The sequence below is a fragment of the Nycticebus coucang genome, chromosome 14 (assembly GCF_027406575.1).
Source record: "Nycticebus coucang isolate mNycCou1 chromosome 14, mNycCou1.pri, whole genome shotgun sequence".
NCBI classification, from domain to species: Eukaryota; Metazoa; Chordata; class Mammalia; order Primates; family Lorisidae; genus Nycticebus; species Nycticebus coucang.
In genome coordinates this window covers 65,002,214-65,024,837 of record NC_069793.1, presented here as the reverse complement: position 1 = coordinate 65,024,837, position 22,624 = coordinate 65,002,214, and the positions used below count along the sequence as shown (strand labels likewise).

Here is a 22,624-nt window from a genome sequence, read left to right as displayed (position 1 = left end):
CTGGCACCCTACCCACTGAGCCACAGATGCCGCCCCAGAAATCCCTTAAGTGTGCATACATCAGCAAATTTAAATATTACAGAAGAGGAAGAGTTAACAGAAATAAGAAAGAGAGGATTGCAATTAAAATATTCAACAACAAGTTATCTCTCAAGGGTGAATTTCCAAATATTACCAAAAGAGCAATAGAAATACTTCCATCATATTTGTGTGAAATGTGGTTGAATACATTAAAATGAATAATATGAAAACAAAACAATTAAAAATCATCACAGCTAGAATCCTAGGAAGAAGATTTAAGAGTATGTCTGTCCAAAATTTGACCATGCAAAGAAGATATTCTAAAAAAAAGTTTAGCTCAGATATCTTATTAAATGTGAAATTATAACAAAAAATAAATACAAATACATTTTTAAAAGAATTTTAATTATCTATTACAAATTATAATAAATTGGTTTTTTTTTGTTTTGTTATGTTTTTTATTTTTGAGACAAGAGTCTCATTATGTCACCCTCAGTAGAGTGCCATGGCGTCACAGCTTACAGCAACCTCAAACTCTTAGGCTTAAGGGATCCTCTTGCCTCAGCCTCCCAAGTAGCTGGGACTACAGGTGCTGTCCACACACCTGGCTATTTTTTTGTTGCAGTTGTCATTGTTTAGCTGGCCCAGGCTGGGTTCAAACCCGCCAGCGTCAGTTCATGTGGCTGGTGCTATAACCACTGTGCTATGGGCGCTCAGCCTAGATTGTTTTGTTTTACTTTTGGCCATGATGGTGCATTTTGTTTGTTTTAGTAAATTGAAAAGGTGTATTCTTTTTTTTTGATCAACATAATTTAAGTGTGCCACAGAAGTTTAATGGTAGGTTCAAGTGTGCCATGAGATAGATAAAAAAGGTTGAAAAAGAGGCAGCGCTTGAGACTGTCTCAAAAAAAAAAAAAAAAAAGATTGAAAAACACTGTCCTAGAATAGTGACAAGACTGAGCACCTGTGGCAGGAGATGGGAGTAGGGCTGGAGTCCCCGTGAAATTGCAGGAATTGTAGGGGCTACTCAGAGTTGTTGGCAAGTATTTGGTCATTAGGTCTGTGGTCTCTTGGGTAGGTTGGTAGGCAAATGGGAGATTCCCAATGGGAAAGGAATTGGGGTAGGAATACCAGGACAAGTGCCAAATTTTCATTAAATGTTTCATGATAGCTTAGCGCCTGTGGCTCAAGCGGCTAAGGCGCCAGCCACATACACCTGAGCTGGTGGGTTCAAATCCAGCCTGGGCCCACCAAACAACAATGGCGGCTGCAATAAAAACATAGCTGGGCATTGTGGTGGACACCTACAGTCCCAGCTACTTGGGAGATGGAGGCAGGAAAATCACTTGAGCCCAGGAGTTGGAGGTTGCTGTGAGCTGTGATGCCATGGTACTCTACCCAGGGCGACAGCTTTGAGGCTGTGTCTCAAAAAAAAAAAAAATGTCTTATGAACTCTTCGGAATTCAACTTGGCCTCATCCAGAGACCTAGGTTTAGAGACCAGTCTTCCATTTGAACCATGCCTATCTTTGATATTTCTGTGGAAGATATAAACATCTAGAATTTGGAGAATTTACTCCAAGAACATGGCTATTTTTATTTTTTTTTTATTATTATTATTATTTTTTTTTGTAGAGACAGAGTCTCACTTTATGGCCCTTGGTAGAGTGCCGTGGCCTCACACAGCTCACAGCAACCTCCAACTCCTGGGCTTAAGCGATTCTCCTGCCTCAGCCTCCCGAGTAGCTGGGACTACAGGCGCGCGCCACAACGCCCGGCTATTTTTTGGTTGCAGTTTGGCCGGGGCCGGGTTTGAACCCGCCACCCTCGGTATATGGGGCTGGCGCCCTACCGACTAAGCCACAGGCGCCGCCCGAACATGGCTATTTTTAATTAAGTAGAATTTAGGTACCTGTAGAGAGAGGCAGAATTCAACCTTTCTGATTAAGAGCAGGGATTATTACATACCTACCATGTGACAGGCACTGTGCTATTTGCTTTATCTTTAAGCATGGCAATAACCAAAAGAGATATATGTGGATGCCATTTTGTGAATGAAGAAATAGACTAAAAGAAGTTTTTTTGAGATAGTCTCACTCTGTTGCCCAGGTTTGAGTACCATGGTGTCAGCCTAGCTCTCAATGACCTCAGATTGCTGGGTTCAAGCTATCCTCCTGCCTCAGTCTCCCAAATAGCTGGGACTACAGGTGTCTGCCCCAATGCCCAGCTGATGTTTTATATTTTTTAGTGGAGATGGGGCCTGGCTCTTTCTCAGGCTGATCTTGAACTCCTGAGCTCAAGGGATCCTCCTGCCTGGCCTCCCAGAGTGCTAGGATTACAGCATGAAGTACTGTACCCAACCCAGACTCAAAGAATTTATGTTTGGCTCAGTGGCTAGGGTGCCAGCCACATACACCAGAGCTGGCAAGTTCGAATCTAGCCTGGGCCTGCCAAACAACAATGACAACTACAACCAAAAAAATAGGCAGGTGTTGTGGCAGGCAGCTGTAGTCCCAGCTGCTTGGGAGGCTGAGGCAAGAGAATGGCCCAAGAGTTGGAGGTTGCTGTGAGCTGTGGTAGCATGGCACTCTACCAAGGGCAATATACTGAGACTGTCTCCAAAAAAAAAAAAGGAAGTTATGTCACTTGTCCAAGGTCACATGGTCATATGAAATCAGCGTTCAGATTCAGTCTGTCTGAAAAACTGTCTGTTCCATGTTTAAGGGTACCATGTCCCAAAGAGTAGCCTTGAAGGTCAGCTTTGAATGTTGTGTTTTCTGTGGAACTGAAAGATTGTATGGGAGCTGGTGGACATTGAATTACATGCAAAGCTCTTTACTGTCAGCTCTGACATGATGAGCTTTGTCGTAATTTTCATGTGTACTCTGTGCTTTCTCAAAATTCCCATAGTGCCTTGATCGATTAAGTGGTAAGGAAAGGGTGATTTAAGCGTTCAAAGCTGGTACATGGAACCAGTCCTCATCTACTTCCTGATCTGGGATATCTATTATGATTAACTGCCTTCTTCCTTTGGGTTCCAGGTGTATTGGGGTGACTGTGTAGTATCAGCAAGATGACACTCCATGCCACCCGGGCGGCTGCACTCCTCTCTTGGGTGAGTAATCTTCCTCTCTCTTGTCTGCTGTACTTCTCCGATGAAGGTTGAGAGGGTTAGAAGAGGAGTCAGGTCAGGCCCCTGTTTGCCCCTGTTGAGCAAACCTCAACAGTTTTCTAGGAGCCAGGGCTGTGTAAAGTCTTCTTATCTCCAGGCTAAGTAAGTAAAGTTTTCCTTTGGACAGCATGGAAATCCACTTTCATCTTCTCCTTGTGTGCATTTTTCTGACTTGAAAGGGTTGATGCTGAAAGGTAGAGTGCCATGGTGTCACAGCTCACAGCAACCTCAAACTCTTGGGCTCAAGTGATTCTCTTGCCTCAGCCTCCCAAGTAGCTGGGACTACAGGCGCCCGCCACAACGCCCAGCTATTTTTTTGTTGCCACTGTCATTGTTGTCCATCTGGCCTGGGCTGGGTTTGAACCCGCCAATCTTGGTGTATGTGGCTGGAGCCATAACCACTGTGCTACAGGCGCCAAGCCTGAACTTTATTTATTTTTTTGAGACAGACTTTCACTTTTCTCGCCCTCAGTAGAGTGCTGTGAAATCATAGCTCACAGCAACCTCCAACTCTTGAGGCAATTCTCTTGCCTCAGCCTCCCAAGTAGCTGGGACTACAGGTGCTTGCCACAGTGCCCGGCTATTTTAGAGACAAGGTCTCTCTCTTGCTCAGGCTGATCTTGAACCTGTGAGCTGAGGGCAATCCACCCATCTCGGCCTCCCAGAGTGCTAGGATTACAGCGTGAGCCACTGTGCCCAGCCATGATGCTAAACTTTAGTTAGACTGACTTACACAGGGACTTTGGTCTTCAAAGGCTTTTAGTCTTAGGACAAGGTTTCCCTTGTTCCCTTTACCATGTTTCTGTCTGTTGTCATTGTCTTCCTGTTATCTTTACTGTCATTACTTCCCCAAAATCCTTCTGCTAGGTCTTTTGTATATTTTTCTACCAGAGACAATGGTAAATGAAAAAAATAATACTGAGCATTAGATTTTTTTTTTTTTTTTTTTGTAGAGACAGAGTCTCTCACTTTACTGCCCTCGGTAGAGTGCTGTGGCATCACACAGCTCACAGCAACCTCCAGCTCTTGGGCTTACATGATTCTCTTGCCTCAGCCTCCCAAGCAGCTGGGACTACAGGCGCCCACCACAACGCCTGGCTATTTTTTTGTTGCAGTTTGGCCGGGGCTGGGTTTGAACCCGCCACCCTCCGTATATGGGGCCGGCGCCCTACTCACTGAGCCACAGGTGCATTAGATTTTTAAAGCTAGAGATGAGTGTGGGCTTTGCAGTTAGACAGCCCAGCATAGAATCATGGTGCTGGCCCTTGTGTGACCTAGTGCAAGATAGTGTCCTGGCATCTTCTTTTTTTTTTGGCCAGGGCTGGTTTTGAACCCACCACCTCTGGTATATGGGGCTGGCGCCCTACTCCTTTGAGCCATAGGCGCTGCCCCTGGCATCTTCTTTTTGAAATGAGAATAATTTTATATTAAAATACTTCATGTGGTTATTACAAGGATAAGATAATGTGTATTAAAAAACATTTAGCGTGCATATGTACCCACAAACACATAACACATAGCCATTTAGAACAATGTCAATAAATAATAGTTCTTTTTTCCTTTTTCTTTTCATTTTTTTTGGCCGGGGCTGGGTTTGAACCCGCCACCTCCAGCATATGGGCGCCGCCCATCCTTTTTCTTTTCTTTTTTTTTTTTTGAGACAAAGTCTCACTATGTTGCCCTCGGTAGAGTACTGTGCCTTCACAGCTCACGGCAACCTCAAACTCTTGGGCTTAAGCCAGTGGTTCTGGGGCGGCGCCTGTGGCTCAAGGAGTAGGGCGCCGGTCCCATATGCCAGAGGTGGTGGATTCAATCCCAGCCCTGGCCAAAAACCAAAAAAAAAAAAAAAAAAAAGCCAGTGGTTCTCAACCTTCCTAATGCCGTGGCCTTTTAATACAGTTCCTGTGGGTCATGACCGCTTAAACAATTCTCTTGCCTCAGCTTAAGGCTTATGCGATTCTCTTGCCCCATCTTCCTAAGTAGCTGAAACTATAGGCACCCACCACAACACCCGGTTATTTTTTGGTTGTAGTTGTCATTGTTTGGCAGCCCTGGGCTGGATTTGAACCCCCCAGCTCTGGTAGATATATGTGGCTGGCCCCCTAGCCACTGAGCTACAGGTGCAGAGCCATTCTTTTTCTTTTCTTTCTTTCTTTCTTTTCCTTCTTTTTTTTGCAGTTTTGGCCAGGGTGGGGCTTGAACCCGGCACCCCTGGTACATGGGGCCGGCACCCCACTCCTTGAGCCACAGGTGCCGCCCTCTTTTTTTTTTTTAAGACTCTTACTCTCTTGCCTGGGCTAGAGTATAGTGGTGTCAGCCTAGCTCATGCAATCCTTAGCCTCCTGAGTAGCTGGAAATACAGGCACATACTGCCAGGCCTGGCTAATTTTTTCTGTTTTTAGTAGAGACAAGGTTTTACCCTTGTTCAGGCTGGTCTCAAAGTCTTAAGCACAAGAGAGTCTCTCACCTTGGCTTCCCAGAGTGCTAATCTATGCCCAGCCAGTTCTTGATATTTCCTGGGCATGCTTTTTTTGTTAATTAGAGAATATTTTAAAGAAAATGAATTTTTAATTTCCAAATAAGGTAGATTTAATAAAGAAAGAAATATTGATCAAATCTCTAGTCAGGAAATGTATGTTTAGGGCAGTGCCCGTAGCTTAGTGGTAGGGTGCTGGCCACATACACCCAGGCTGGCAGGTTCGAACCCATCCCGGGCCTGCTAAACATCAATGACAACTGCAACAAAAAAGTAGCTGGGCGTTATAGCGGGTGCTTGTTGTAGTCCCAGCTACTTGGGAGGTTGAGAGGGAGAATCACATAAGCCCAAGAGTTTGTGAGCTGTGATGCCACAGCACTCTCCCGAAGGTGACATAGTGAAACTCTGTCTCCAAAAAGAAAAAAATAAAAAAGAAATATATGTGTAATGTGCAGAATTTTCTTTCTAGGTCTTCAATTTCTGAAATGAATGTACTTTTCAGTTGCATAGTTTAAAATGGGTATTTTTGTATTTATATTTTAATATATTTTGTATTTATATTACATTTCAGTATTTTGTATCTATATTAGAAACATTTTCTCTTCACTCCCCCCCCCCTTTCCTGGCTGAAAATGGCTGCTTGGGTTATGAGCTATGTCTCTAGTTCAATGGGGACAATTATGAATATTGGGGGCTCATATAGCCACATTGTTTTACATTGATTGTATATCTTTTTTTTAATGTAGGTTCTAGGCTTATTTTTACACTGACTACTACTGTTAGAGAGTATAGACACAAGACTAGGTTTTTTTATTTTTATTTTTTGGCAGTTTGGCCGAGGCTGGGTTTGAACCTGTCACCCTTGGTATATCACCCGCGTCCTACCCACTGAACCACAGGTGCCTCCCCTGACACAAGACTAGTTTTAACAGCAGATATTTGTATGCTTTTCTCAAAAATCATAACCACCATGCATTAAAATAGTTATATAGAATTTTTTTCAATTTTTTACAAGATAAATATTATAAAAGAATTTTTTCAATTTAAATAAAAGTTTTGCAGCTAAAGTGAATTTTAGCAGCCTGAAGTAACGTGGCTGTTAGGTTAACGAGAAGAGTGATATAGAGTGTACATACAAACTCAAGAATTAAAACTGTGGTTATAAGAATGATTACCTAGTAAAAAAAGACTAGAAAGAAATCAAAATGCTAAAAGTACATGAATTGAAATACTATAAAGAGTGGAAGTTTGTATTTTTCTCTTCTGAATTTTCAGTAATTTATAAGGTAAAAAATAAATTTATGTTTTTTTCTTTCTTTCTTTATTTTTTTTTTTTTGTAGAGACAGAGTCTCACTTTATGGCCCTCGGTAGAGTGCCATGGCCTCACACAGCTCACAGCAACCTCCAACTCCTGAGCTTAAGCGATTCTCTTGCCTCAGCCTCCCAAGTAGCTGGGACAACAGGCGCCCGCCACAAAAATTTATGTTGTATTTTACTTGAAGTATAGCTTGATAATATTCTGTAAATAGCAGTTAATAATGAAAAATCTGTTTAAAGGAGTTTTATAGTCTGACAACCCTCAGCAACCTTACAGAACTTACAGACAATTCTTGGGTTGTGTAGTGAGCTTGATCTTTCCTCTTATGGTTTTTTTTTGTTGTTGTTGTTTTGAGACAGAGTCTTACTGTGTCACCCTCCGTAGGTGCGGTGGCATCACAGCTCACAGCAATCTCAAACTCTTGGTCTTAAGCAATTCTCTTGCCTCAGCATCCCCAGTAGCTGGGACTACAGGCACCCGCTACAACGCGTGGCTATTTTTTTGTTGCAATTGTCATTGTTGTTTTAGCAGGCCCTGGGTGGGCTCAAACCCACCACCTTCAGTGTATGTCGCTGGCACCCTACTTAGTGAGCTACGGGTGCCGAGCCTAATTTTTTAATTTCAGATTAATGTGAGGGTACAAACAACTGGGTTATAGCATTTGCATTTGTTAGGTAGAGTCTCTCTTGTAGTTGTGTCCTGCACAAGAGGTGTGCCATACACTGTTACATTGTGCCCATTAAGTGGGAACACACCAATCCCTTCCCCCTTACTGTTTTTTTGTTTTTGTTTTTTTCTATAAAGAGATAGGGTCTTTCTCTGTCACCCTGGTAGAAAACAGTGACACAATCATAGCTCACTGCAGTCAGGAGCTCCTGGGCCCATGTTATCCTCCCACTTCAGTGACTTCTACCACCAGAAACAAGACTAATTTTATTTAACAGCAAATACTTGTATGCTTTTCTCAAAAATCACAATGAACATGCATTAAAATATTAAAGTGTAGTAACTGGTTGCCACCACAACCAAGCTCGTTCTCATGTTTTATACTCTACTTTTCCACTTCCTCAACTTTTCACTCAAAAGCAAAGTAATTCGGGTGGTGCCTGTGGCTCAGTGGGTAGGGTGCCAGCCCCATATACCAAGGGTAGCGGGTTCAAACCCAACCCTGGTCGAACTGCAACAAAAATATAGCCAGGCGCTATGGCGGGCACCTGTAGTCCCAGCTACTCGGAAGGCTGAGGCAAGAGAATCGCTTAAGCCCAAGAGTTGGAAGTTGCTGTGAGCTGTGACGCCATGGCACTCTACCGAGGGTAGTAAAGTAAGACTGACTCTTAAAAAAAAAAAAAAAAAAAGGCAAAGTAATTCACAGGAAGAAAAAATATTTTTCTATCCACAAATGAACTGTTGCTGGACTATTACTTAATTGGTGTAAGTGATGATTCCAGATTCCTTAAGATACTTTAAGTCAGCTAATGGTATCATTTTTTAGTCTCGTTAGTGAACAGCATTCATAGTCCTTGAATGTTTTACCTAGGTTGCAGGTATTAAATACAGATGGTTTTTGGATATATATGTCTCAGCAGTCCCTTCATTTTCAGAGGCAAAAAAGGGATCTTGGTCTGAAGTTTTCAGAATCTTTCCAGAACACTTATACTGAGCTATCCTGACCAGTGAGATTTAGCTTTTTTCAAAAGATAGCATAAACATATTGTCTTTAAGACTTCAGTGAGGAAAAAAAAACACACACACAGACTTCAGCGAGAGGTTGTATTTTATATTTCACACTTAAAAAAATTTAATCTGGGCAGCGCCTGTGGCTCAGTGAGTAGGGCGCCGGCCCCATATGCCGAGGGCGGAGGGTTCAAACCCAGCCCTGGCCAAACTGCAACAAAAAAATAGCCGGGCGTTGTGGCGGGCGCCTGTAGTCCCAGCTGCTCGGGAGGCTGAGGCAAGAGAATCGCTTAAGCCCATGAGTTGGAGGTTGCTGTGAGCTGTGTGATGCCACGGCACTCTACCGAGGGCCATAAAGTGAGACTCTGTCTCTACAAAAAAAAAATAAATAAATAAATAAATAAAAAATTTAATCTATTTTAATTTAGATCCATCTAAAAGCTGTTTTTAATGTGAAAGTATTGAACTGAAATAAATACTATCATTTCTGTAGCTGACTTGTTAGTTTTTTAAATCCTTTTAGTTCTACAATACAGCCAGCTAATTTAACTGTTAAGGAATAACAGTCATTTTAATTTTATTAACTATAATAGTGCCTTGTGTTTCTTAGGCACTTCGAAATAATACGATGTACTTAGAAATAGTACATTATATTTCTTTTTTTTTTCTTCTTCTTCTTCTTGTTCGGTACAGAGTCTCACTATGTCACCCTTGGTAGAGTGCCAAGGCATTACAGCTCACAGCAACCTCAAACTCTTGGGGTTCAGCCTCCTAAGTAGCTGGGACTACAGGTGCCCGCCACAATGCCCAGCTATTTTTTGTTGCAGTTGTCATTGTTGTTTAGCTGGCCCGGGCCAAGCTTGAACCTTCCATCCTCAGTGGATGTGGCTGATGCTGTAACCACTGCGTTTCAGGCGCCGAGCCAGCACATTGTATTTCTTAACGTGTTCTTGCATCCTTTTGAGCCCATCTGGTCCTTTGAAGTAGATAAAGTGGGTCTTCCATCCATCCGACAAAGGAGAAAATAGGCACAAGGAGAAATAAATTTGATAAGAAAGGTTTCCAATAAGTTACTAGAGGAGCTGGACCTAAAATTTTTGTCTATGGGCTCCCAGCCCAAATATAGAGAACATATTTATAAGCAATAGAATCTGGTTGTTTGCACAGAGCCACTATGCTGAAGTTCTTAAAAATACCTTGTTTCTTACTTAAGCAGGCTAAGTCTTGCTTACTCACATATGTGATTAATTAACTTAGCAAGCCCTTCCTTCCCCCGGTAATAAAAAAGTAAACTTAGCCCAGGCTACTTCTGAAACTTAGTGCCTATGGAATTCATGAGGTTTTCCTGGAGAAGTTGACCATGTATGGTTGTTTTTTTTTTTTAATTAAGTCATATACACATAGATCATGAATACATTTCTGCATATGTGAGGTACTATATGTTGATTTTTTTATATAATATGATGTGTTTACATCAAACCAATCACCATAGCTTTTGCCTCATTTACTTGATTATTGTGTTAAAGACATTTATGTTCTACATTTCACACATGTATGGTTGTTGAATAACTGTGTACCTCAGCTTGGCGCCCATAGCTCAGTGGTTATGGCGCCAGCCACATACACCGAGGCTGGTGGGTTCGAGCCTTGCCCAGACCTGCTAAACAACAATGACAACTACAATAATAATAATACTAAAATAACCTGTGTACCTGAATTATTTGCATGTGACTCCTGGTGAATTTTCTAGCAGTAAAGACTGATTTAGGCTGGGTGCGGTGGCTCACACCTGTAATCCTAGCACTGTGGCAGGCTGAGGTGGGTAGATTGCTTGACTTCACAAGTTTGAGACCAGCCTGAGCAAGAGCAAGACCCTGTCTCAAAAAATAGCCGGGCATTGTGGTGGGCACATATAGTCCCAGCTACTCAGGAGGCTGAGGCAAGATCCAGTGAGATCACTTGAGCCCAAGAGTTGGAGGTTGCTGTGAGCTATGACACTACAGCACTCTACTGAGAGCAACAAAGAGAGACTCTTATCTCAAAAAAAAAAAAAACGAAGACTGATTTAGATGGATGCCTTGCATGAAGCCAAAGAAAGGGAACAGGCAATTGAATCAGAAGTAAGAAGTTCTCCTTGGGTTTTCCATCTCCTTTTCTTTACTCCCCACCCTTTAAAAAGAATTATCTTGTTCCCCCATTGTTTTTCTTCTCCCTTCAGCCAAAGTTTTATGTCAAGAAAGAATAAAAAATACTTTAGTAACAAGATTTTATATTTTAAGTTTTGGTTTTATTTATTTATGTCGTATATTTTTAATGACGGAGTCTCACTCTGTTGCCTGGGCTAGAGTACTATGGCATCAGCCTAGCTCACAGCAACTCAATCCTGGGCTAAAGCAATCCTCCTGCCTCAGTCTCCTGAGTAGCTGATACGCCCACCCATGATGCCTGGCTAATTTTTCTCTTTTCAGTAGAGACAGTGTCTCCCTCTTGCTCAGTCTGGTTTCAAACTGCTGGGCTTAAGGGATACTCCCGCCTTGGCCTTCCAGAGCATTAGGATCTCAAGGGCGAGCCACTGCACTAGATCTTCACTTAAGTTTTGAGTAGATTTTTTTGTTGTTGTTGAGACAGGGTCCCACCCTATGCCCCTGAGCAGAGTGCAGTGGGCGTGGTAGCTCACCACAACCTCAGACTCGGGCTACAGGCACCCCGCTGCCTCAGCCTCCGGAAGCCACTGGGATTACAGGCGCTCACCCCGTGGTGCCCGGCTGGGTTTTTCCATTTTTTTCATGAGTCGGGGTCTCACTGTCGCTCAGGCGAGTCTCGAACTCCTGAGCTCAAGTGATTCTCCCTCCTCAGCCTCCCACAGTGCCGGGATTACAGGCGTGAGCCACCGCGCCTGGCAAGTTTTGAGTAGATTTTTTTTTTTTTTTTGTAGAGACAGAGTCTCATTTTATGGCCCTCGGTAGAGTGCCGTGGCGTCACACAGCTCACAGCAACCTCTAACTCTTGGGCTTCCGCGATTCTCCTGCCTCAGCCTCCCAAGTAGCTGGGACTACAGGCGCCCTCCACAACGCCCAGCTATTTTTTGGTTGCAGTTCAGCCGGAGGTGGGTTTGAACCTGCCACCCTTGGTATATGGGGCCAGCACCCTACTCACTGAGCCACAGGCGCCACCCTTGAGTAGATTTTTTTTTTTTTTTTTTTTTTGGCCGGGGCTGGGTTTGAGCCCACCACCTCCGGCATATGGGACCAGCGCCCTACTCCTTGAGCCACAGGCGCCACACTTGGGTAGATTTTTTAACACTTAAGAGCTGCAACAGGCTATAATACAAAAATTCAAGAGATACAAAGAATTACATTGTAAACATTCAAGAGTTACAAAAGGGTAGAATTATAATATAACCATTCAAGAGCTACAGAGGGGGTTGGTGCCCATAACTCAGTGGGTAGGGCGCTGCCACATACACCCAGGCTGGCGGGTTCGAACCCAGCCTGGGCCAGCTAAAACGACAGTGACAACTGCAACAACAAAAAAATAGGCGGACGTTGTGGCGGGCGCCTGTAGTCCCAGCGACTTGGGAGGCTGAGGCAAGAGAATCATTTATGCCCAAGAGTTTGAGGTTTCTGTGAGCTGTGATGTAACAGCACTCTACCCAGGGCGACAGCTTGAAACTATGTCTCAAAAAAAAGCTACAGAATGTTAGAATGTAAAAAGCCTTCCTTCTTCCTACCTCAGACTCCCTGCCTTCAAGCTCCTCATTCCAGAGGCAGTGGGTGGTGCCAGTTTCTTGATTTTCCTTCCAGAACCATTTTATGCCCAATTATATTTCAAGTATACTTCCAATGCCGAAACATCCTAGGAGAATTTTAAGATTTTATTTAGTTGAAGCTAAAGGAAGTACTCTCTGATGGTAGCATTTTAGGCGGCTGTAAATGGATAGCATTCACTGGATAAATGAATGCAACAGCAGAGAATTGTTAGCCTCTGGGAAAGGGAGCAAACCACATCGCTTCTGGCATTTCTAACCGTCTGACTAGGCTCTTCCTTTTGGTTCACAGGTGAACAGTCTGCGTGTGGCTGACCCTGTGGAGGCTGTGCCGCAGCTCCAGGACTGCAGCGTCTTCATCAGGATCATTGACAGCATGTGAGTATGCACTGCACACCTCTCCAGCCTCTCAGGTGAAGCTCAGTGTTGGGGGGAGGGGGGACTGCATTGGCTCCTTTCCTGGGTGATTGCTATGACCAGAAAGCACAGCTGGATTAGGATGTTATAAACCAGGGTAGGGCCCAGAAATAAGAACACATTCACCTCAGCCTTCAGTTACTATGCTTATCTCTTACACAGGACAGCCTCCAAGATTCTGTGCTCTCACACTCTTCCAAGAGTCCACTCCGGGCTCCCCATCCTCTTGTCCCAGCAGGAGTCTCCCATAGCCCTCTTCTCTTGACTCATCCTTATCCTGTCTCACAAGTCCTCTTTGCAACTTCTAGGGCCAGGAAGAAGAAAGAGGAAACTTTTACCCTTGAGGGAAATAAGACCTAGAAAATCTCATCTCTAACTTGTTAGCACATACGGATTTGCCCTTTTCTAAGCCATCATAATATATAGGAATGGAGTTTTTACTGCCTAATTAACTTGCTTTCTGAAGTCTATGAGCATTTGATAAGCTTGGTGTTATCATGTAGCCAGGATTCTAGTTTGGCCTTTTGGTTTTATGCCTTTTACATATTTCCATTGGACCTCACAGTTATCACCTATAATCAATGGAGTGGGATCTCTAATACCTAACCTCTCTGGAACCAAGCAAAGATTAGTCAAGCTATAAACTAAAGTTATATTATCAAGCTTGTACAGTTCATCATCAACTTTTAGGAGTTACAGAGGGTAAAGCTGACTTTCCCTCACTTCTTAACAAAATTAGAGGCCAGCCCATAAAATAAAGAAGGGGGGGGGGAGTAAAAGACCTCCCCACATACATATCTTTTTCTTAAAGAGAAGTCCAGGCTAAAGGCAGACTGAAACATTCTATGTACCAAACATGGTCAATAGGAATTGGTGTCAGGGATTCACATCTCTGTGAAGCACTTTGGCCATACGTTCATCAACAGCAACTTATTGACAGGGAAAGAAGGTAGAACTGAGCTTACTTAAGGCAAGAATTTTGTCTGATTCATCTTTGATTAGGTTTCAATTAATGTTTAAGTAGATGAGCTAGTATTCTCCTTCAGCAAAGTCTAGTGGGGCTGAATAGCTCAGGACAAGGAGGTCTATAAGAGTGGTTTTTATGGGTATTTTGTGATACGTATGTTGGTAGTGGGTTGTCTTGTAGGATTTTTAAAAACCTCCACATGGCCAGATGCAGTGGCACACACCTGGTGTCCCAACTAGGCTGAGACAGGAGGATCACTTGAGTCCAGGAGTTCTGGGCTGTAGTGCACTATGCTGATCAGGTATTAAGTTTGGCATTAATATGGTGACTTCCCAGGAGTGGGGGGCCACCAGGTTGCCTAAGGAGGGGCGATCTGACCCAGGTTGGAAATGGAACAGGCCAAAACTCCCGTGCTGATTAGTAGTGGGATTGCACCTATGAATAGCCACTGCACTCCACCCTGTCTCTTAAAAAAAAAACTCCACATGGCTCTAGCTAGCTCCCACCTCTGAAGCAAGTCACTATTCTTATTTTGGTCCAGATACTCTAATTTTCTCTCCCGATTACCCAGGCAGGACATTTCACCATCATTTTGCATTCCTGTCCTTGACACTGATTTCTGATTGGTTACCATCCTATCTATTTGTCTTTTAGAAGACTTGCTCTATCCTACATCCCTTCCTGTGCCTTATTCTGGATACCAGGCCCTCATGACCTAGTTCTTCACTAATGTGTCCTTGTTACAGTCCATTCTACACATGTGATCTTAGAAATCTCCCCCAAATCATGTTCTCGTTGTGACACTTCAGTGACTGTTCATCAAACCCCAGTCTCTATTCATTACTACTAGGTTGATCGTTAAGGTCTTTAAGATCTTTAATTTAGGTTTCTTCTCCTCTCGTCAGTTTTGTTTCATGCTTATTTCTGTCTTTCCACCCCACACCACCCCATTTTTTGGATTCTGTAGAAATCCCTAAATCCTGGATTTTTAATTGCATTATCATGGTGCTGCTTAGCTTGTTCTTCTGTTCCCCTTGCTGCCCATAAACTGATAATTAATTCTAAGCTAGCTTAAGGTAGTTTTTTTTTTTTTTTTGCAAGGATACTTCATAGATGGTATGTGTACCACCAGTAAGTCAGCATTTCACAACTCTTACTGAAACTTGCTATTTTGCAAACATTAAAGAAGTGCTAGATCCAGGCAACTTGAATCAACAGCTAGTAAAACCATTAGGCTGGTAATACTGTATGCTTTTTTTTTTTTTTCTTTTTTGAGGCAGAGCCTCAAGCTGTCTCCCTGGGTAGAGTGCTATGGCATCACAGCTCACAGCAACCTCCAACTCCTGGGCTCAAGCAATTCTCCTGCCTCTGCCTCCCAAGTAGCTGGGACTACAGGTGCCTGCCACAACACCTGGCTATTTTTTGGTTGCAGATGTCATTGTTGTTTGGTGGGCCCGGGCTGGATTTGAACCCGCCAGCTCAGATGTATGTGGCTGGTGCCTTCGCCGCTTGAGCCAATAATGTATACATTTTAATGACACTAAAAGAGAGGCTGCCAAATATAGTCTGCCTGTGTTGTAACAAACAACAAGGGGGAGTATGCTTTTTTTTTTTTTGAGACAGAGTCTTACTATGTCGCCCTTGGTAGAGTGCTGTGGCATCACAGCTCACAGCAACCTCAAACTTTTGGGCTTAAGCAATTCTCTTGCCTCAGCCTCCCAAATAGCTGGGACTACAGGCACCCGCCACCATGCCTGGCTACTTTTTTCTTGTCATTGTTTAGCTGGCCCAGGCTGGGTTCGAACCTGCCAGCCTGAGTGTATGTGGCTGGTGCTGTAACCACTGTGCTAGAGGCGTCAAGCTGGAGTGTGCTTTTTTGACTGAAGAATAGATTAAGCTGCTTTTGCTTTTAAGGAGATAAATTTCCTTGGTTGGTAACAAGAGCAGTTAAGCCCAGGAGTAAGGATGTGTGTTGTTTTTTGTTTTTGTTTTTTTTAGACAGAGTCTCATTTTGTTGCCTCGGTAGAGTGACATGGTGTCACAACTCAAAATAACCTCAAACTCTTGGACTTAAGCAATTCTCTTGTCTCAGCCTCCCAAGTAGCTGGGACTATAGGTGCCTGCCACAACATCCAGCTGTTTTTAGAGTTGAGGTCTTGCTCTGGCTCAGGCTGGTCTTGAACTCTTAAACTCAGGCAGTCCACCTACCTCAGCCTCCCAGAGTGCTGGGATTACAGGCGTGAGCTACTACACCCAGCCAGGATGTGTGTTGTTTTTGATTGAGCCACTGTAGGTTTATAACCTAACTATAAATTAAAATATATTATAGGGATAGGGTCGAGTTGTTATTTTTCAAGTTATCTTAAAGGGTGCTACCTGAACCTTAGACTGCCATAGCCAGGGGCTGGGACAGGGGTAGGGCTATCGAAATCCCAAGTTAACCTTAACTTCTATCTCAGATCCAGGACAATGTAGATTAACTTCCTTTAGGAAAACACACGTTCGACCAAGTGTGGTGGTTCACACCTGTAATTGGAGCACTCTGGAGGCCGAGGCAGGTGGATTGCCTGAGTTCACAAGTTCGAGACCAGCCCGAGCAAGAGTGGGACCCTGTCTTTAAAAAAAAATAGCCAGGCATTGTGGCGGGTGCCTGTAGTCCCAGCTACTCAGGAGGCTGAGGCAAGAGAATCGCTTAAGCCCAAAGATTTGAGGTTGCTGTGAGCTGTGACGTGAGACACCATGACATTCTACTGAGGGTGACAAAGTAAGATCTGTCTCAAAAAAAAAATAATAATAATACAAAAACACATGTTCTTGGTTAATATGTTCTTGCTGTTGCATTTCTGATACTGCTGCTGGTACCAACCTAAACCAGCAGCCTAGTTCTCAGAGGAAGGCAGTGGAGGATGGCAAGGCTGGTGGGCAAATAGGAACTGTGGAAATTGAGCAGGACTTGGTTCCTTAGTTACTTGACCTTCTCTGTGGGAAAATTCATTGGATTTAACCCCTCAGACAAGTTTCCCTTTCTGTTCTTCTGTTTGTGAATAGCCTAAAGCAAAAAAGGCTGTCACATCTCTTTGATAACTGTGAGCCTTGAATAGCAAAATTTAGTGGGGGCATTTTGTCAGAAAACCTAGGGCCCTCTTGCAGATGTTGATCTCTGCTCTTCACAGTAAAAAGCATCCCTCAGCTGTCTGTCTGCTGTCAGCCCACATATACTGAGCTCTTGCTATTTTCCTAGCTTTCAGCTAGTACAGTTAGCAGACAATGCATTCATATTTATGAATGCTGTAGGAATGCCAGACTACAATGGAGGCCTGATCAGCAGTAGTCTGGATAGCTTTCAGATAGAGATGAGACTTGAACACAGTCTTAAAAGGTGGGCTAGATTTCTTTAGGACCAGCATGTTCCAAGCAACATTTTTTTCTTTCCCCCTTTTTTTTCTTTATTTCTTCTTTTTTTTTTTTTTTTTTTTTTTTTTGAGACAGAGTCTTACTTTATTGCCCTTAGTAGAATGCCATAGCATTATAGCTCAGAGCAACCTCAAACTGTTTTGCTCAAGTGACCCTCTTGCCTCAGCCTCCCAAGTAGCTGGGACTATAGGTGCCCACCACAATGTCTGGCTCTTTTTTTTTTCTTTTTTTTAGAGACAGGAGTCTTCACTTTATCGTCCTCAGTAGAGTGCTGTGGCATCACAGCTCACAGCAACCTCCAACTCCTGGGCTTAGGTGATTCTCTTGCCTCAGTCTCCCGAGTAGCTGGGACTACAGGCACCCCCCACAACACCTGGCTATTTTTTTGTTGCAGTTTTGGCTGGGGCCGGGTTTGAACCGCCACCCTCGGTATATGGGACCAGCCACCCTACCCACTGAGCCACAGGCACCGCCCATGTCTGGCTCTTTTCTTTAGAGATGGGGCCGGTTTTGAACTCCTGAGCTTAGGCAGTCTACCTGCCTTGGCCTTCCAGAGGGCTAGGATTACAGTTGTGAGCCACTGTACCCAACTGTTCCATGAAACTTATATCCAGGGGATCTGTGGGGAGAAAAGTGCTTTTTTTTTTTTGTAGAGACAGAGTCTCACTTTATGGCCCTCGGTAGAGTGCCATGGCATCACACAGCTCACAGCAACCTCCAACTCCTGGGGCTTAAGCGATTCTCTTGCCTCAGCCTCCTGAGTAGCTGGGACTACAGGCGCCTGCCAGAGGAAAGTGCTTTTGAGGTCAAATAGTTTTAAGAAATAATACATGTCCTCTTCTTTAGAAAATGTTTAATTTGGGCCAGGTGCAGTGGCTCATGCCTGTAATCCTAACCATTTGGGAAGCCACGGTAGGAGGATCACTGAGGCCAGGAGTTTGTGACCAGCCTGAGGAACATGGCAAGACCCCTTCTATAAAAAAAAAAAAGTGGGAAAATTAGCCAGGTGTGGTGGTACCTACCTGTAGTCCCAGCTACTTGGGAGGCTTAGGCAGTAGGATCCCTTGAGTCTAGGAGTTAGGATTTACAGTGAGCTATGATGATACCACTATACTCCAGCTTGGGTAACAAAGCAGGACACTGTCTCAAAAAAAAAAAAAAAAAAAAGAAAGAAACCAAATGTTTTATTTGGTCTAATCCAGCATTTCTCAAGCATTTAACCTGAGAGTCTCTTTTTAGTTTACTTAATGTAATACTTTTAGGTAAATACTGGTCTACACTAAGGTCAAGGAGTTATGACATTCCAGACTGGATAGGTAGGAAAGATGGCTTATTTGTGATTCCATTTTTCCCTCCCTGTGGTCCTCTCTTGTTCTAGCTATGTTTCCCAGGCTTCATGACATTGTAGAGTTGAGCCATTCTAGATGATTTAATGTAGCTTTCCATTCACCTATGCCACATCCATCTCCTCTTGACACCCTTCCCATAGAACTTTTCATCTTTGCAAATAGTATAGCATCTCCTAAGCCTTTTACGAGTCCCTAATCTCAGTGAGCTACCCAGAAACCCTTTTGTAGGGGATTCGCTTGGAAAAAGCCTGCGTAGTCACATGTGAGATGGGGGGAGGTACACTCACAGTATTGGCCTGGATGCTTCTTTGCTTTACAGGATGTCTCTGCCATCAGAAAGTTCTGGGCCTTCCCTGTCCTCCAGAACGTTGTCTGAGACCTAAGGGTTTAGGTTCTGAGGAGCAGGAGGTCCTTTAAATATCATCTCCAGCTGTAAGCTAGATAGAAAAGTCAGCTTTCTAACTTGAAGTGTTATTTCACCTATTTCAGAAGTGAGATAACTCTCAGAAAATGGAACTACAGTTATCTGGAGCATCCAAGGGCCTGGTCCCTAGGCTGTGCGAGAGCTCCCCCTGCTGCCTCCCTCCTTGTGGTTCTCATCACATTTTTTTGCCCTTCCAATAAACAGGCAAGCTTGGGCAGGGGCCACTAATCAAGAATGCTAGTCCCTTGGCCCTATTTCTGTGTAGCTTTCACCATCTAAGCCTTCAGCCTAGTATGGGAACTTTGCCCTGTCATTTCAGAGCTTTGTTTCCTCCTTTTATTTCAGTTCTTGGACATGTTTCCCAGGCTTCATGACATTTTAGAGTTGAGCCATTCCAGATGATTTAATATAGCTTCCCATTCACCTATGCCACATCCATCTCCTCTTGACATCCTTCCCATAGAACTTTTCATGTTTGCAAATAGTATGGCAGAGTGTCAACTTTTCCAGAACTGTGTGCCTCAAGTCTCTACTTCTCATCTACTACATAGCTCCATCTGGACAAATGGTGTCCTGGCATCTTCTCACCTGCTTCTAGAATCTAGTCTGGTTGTCTCCCACAGCCTGCTTAGACGGAGCCTCAAAGGAAGGGGGAGGCAGTATATAATCAATGCAGTAACAAGGAGGCAAACACTGCTGAGTGCACTGGGCCTAATACTTGCTCTTTTTCTAGCCATGGCACTGAAGAGGGACAGCAAATCCTGCAGCAGCCGGTGCCAGCAAGACTGGACTTTGTGTGCAGTTTTCTGCAGAGTAAGCACCTTTTTTATCTAGCTGGGAAGGAGCTGCTTCTTCAGCTCCTGTGGCTTGGGAGTCTAGAGGAACCAGTTCATGGGCATCTGGAGGAGAAAAGGTTCAAGGCTCCCTACTCTTTAGCACAGAGACAAATATATGGGACAGCTTCCCTGGGTCTGTCCCACTTATGGTGTAAGAAGTGTACCTCAGGCTCGACGCCCATAGATCAATGGTTAGGACACCAGCCACATACAGTAGGGCTGGCGGGTTCGAATCCAGCTGGGCCTGCTAAACAATGACAAGTACAACATAAAAAAATAGCCAGGCATTGTGGCAGGTGCCTGTAGTCCCAGCTACTTGGGAGGCTGAGACAAGAGAATCGCTTAAGCCCAAGAGTTTGAGGTTGCTGTAAGCTGTGACGCCACAGCGCTCTACCCAGGGCAACACAGTGAGACCATCTCAAAAAAAAAAGAAAAAAAACAAAGACAGAATTGTCTCTCAGTCTCAGAACTCACCTCAGAGATCCAGGTAGTGCTAGGTGATCACTTTTGGGTACATTTCACCTTGAGGTCTTATCTCCCACTTTGAGAGGACAGAAGAAGGGGAAAGATTCACTTTATCCCAGAAAACAATAAATTGCTTAGGCGACAGTTTGTAGAGGCAGAGGCAGATGGAGATTGACATTCTTGACCCCTGTCACTGCTCTCTAACTTGGTGGGTAGATTAAATAAGAGCACACACAAAGCCTCTAGCACAGTGCTTGTCAGCTCCCTTACCCTTGTCCAGCCTTGGGCCACAGAGTCCTCATCTTTGACATGGGAGCTATCTGCCGTTTCCACCTCCAGGAAAGTATAGGAAAGGTGAGAGTGTATTTAGATAAAGCAAGGTGTCAGTAATGGAGCCCAGACCCTCTGGCAGCCTATGAGCCAGTTGTGCCCAGTCATCTTCTGACTCAGCTGCAGGTTTCCTCTGTGACCTTGGTTGAAACAGGACTCCGGAGTGACCTGGAACCTCTGGGCTCCTTCTCTGTGGCGCTAAGCGGGAGTTGGTGAGTGGTGGGGGAGAGTACAATGGCAAGATCCAGAGTAGTGAATTCCCAGCCTGATTTCTTCTTGCACTATCCTTATAGCCCTTGTATTGACCCAGGATAGAACTTGGGTTCTATGGAAAAGTGTAAGTCAGGGGAAAGAGGACATAGGAATAAGGAGTGCCACATCTCATAGTCCCACCAGATATAGCCATTCAGCTTTTCAGATTGAAATGTCCTGCATGTAGGTTCCCAGGAAGTTCACCCTGCTTTCTACATTGTTATCATTGCAGAAAATCGAAAACATCCCTCTTCTCCAGGATGCCTGGTGTCTGTGCAGAAGGTGATGGAGGGGTCAGAGCTGGAACTGGCCAAGGTACCTGCAGAATACCAGCCTGGGGGGCAGGTGGGAGGGCAATACCTAAGGACCTGCAGGGCCTTCTCTTAACTCAAGGGGAGGTGTCAATGCTTTATTTTTGAGGCTCTGGGAGGTTGGAGGTAGGACCAGGCAGCCACCTATCTGAGGCAGAGGCTAATTTAGCCCAAGAATTATAGGCATCCACAATCTTATGACAGATCAGAAGACAAACAGTAGTTTACCAGACCTTCACTGTGGGCCTCCATGGAGACCTGGCAAACATAAGGCTTATACAGCAATCATCATATTTTTCTATCTAGCTCAGTCTGCTTCATTCCCTCTGCTGTTTCTGTGTTCTGGCCTATACAGGTCACCTTAAACTTCACCCAGGGTTCCCTGAGTCCAAGAATTTAGCCATTCAGGAATCTTGTGTCCAGCTTTTTGCACAGCCTAAATTGAGTCCTCAGTAAGACAAAAACAAAGAGTTTCCTGGAGCTGTTAAGGATGGTGGCCTGGGGCTGCTGAATTCTAGGAGTTTTGGAAGAGTTCCCAGAATAGCCCAATGGGATCATTGAGAAGAGAGACAGCCTTACTTAGTGTCTGCTTCCTGTTTGGCTTCTAGGTGACCATGTTGCTCTTATATCACTCTACCATGAGCTCCAAAAGTCCCAGGGACTGGGAACAATTTGAATATAAGATTCAGGTAAGCCGGGCGGCCCCTGTGGCTCAGTGAGTAGGGCGCTGGCCCCATAGGCCGAGGGTAGTGAATTCAAACCCAGCCCCGGCCAAACTGCAACAAAAAAATAGCCAGGCGTTGTGGCAGGCGCCTGTAGTCCCAGCTGCTCGGGAGGCTGAGGCAAGAGAATCGCGTAAGCCCAAGAGTTAGAGGTTGCTGTGAGCCGAGTGACACCACGGCACTCTACCAAGGGCGGTACAGTGAGACTCTGTCTCTACAAAAAAAAAAAAAGATTCAGGTAAGCCCATGTGCTTTCAAGAGAGCCTAGCCTGTGCTTCATCTTACTCCATTTGTCTTTCTTTAAACAGTGTATAATGTTCTTTTTAAAACTATGGTTATATGGGGGTGGTGCCTGTGGCTCAAGGAGTAGGGCGCCGGTCCCATGTGCCAGACGTGGTGGGTTCAAACCCAGGCCCGGCCAAAAAAAAAAATATGGTTATATGGTTCAGCACCTGTAGCAAAGTGGTTACGGCGTCAGCCACATACACCAAGGCTGGTGGGTTCGAACCCAGCCCGGGTCAGCTAAATAACAATGACAACTGCAACAAAAAGTAGCCAGATGTTGTGGCAGGCACCTGTTGTCCTAGCTACTTGGGAGGCTGAGGCAAGAGAATCACTTAAGTCCAAGACTTTGAGGTTCCTGTGAGCTGTGACGCCACGGCCCTCTACTGAGGGTGACATAGTGAAACTCTGTCTCAAAAAAATAAATA

The 22,624-nt window shown here is 44.3% G+C and overlaps 1 protein-coding gene across 7 annotated transcripts in view; it reads left to right on the top strand.

Annotated features, from left to right (window-relative positions):
* Positions 1-22,624, top strand: part of NUMA1 (nuclear mitotic apparatus protein 1) — a 102,788-nt gene that overhangs the window by 56,604 nt on the left and 23,560 nt on the right. For all 7 annotated transcript variants that reach the window (XM_053562798.1, XM_053562796.1, XM_053562799.1 and 4 more), the window contains exons 2-6: positions 3,062-3,135; positions 12,720-12,805; positions 19,732-19,811; positions 21,114-21,196; positions 21,801-21,881. In XM_053562798.1, coding sequence (XP_053418773.1) covers positions 3,094-3,135; positions 12,720-12,805; positions 19,732-19,811; positions 21,114-21,196; positions 21,801-21,881 — 372 coding nt within the window. In that variant the 5' untranslated portion in view covers positions 3,062-3,093. The remainder of the gene's footprint in view (positions 1-3,061; positions 3,136-12,719; positions 12,806-19,731; positions 19,812-21,113; positions 21,197-21,800; positions 21,882-22,624) is intronic.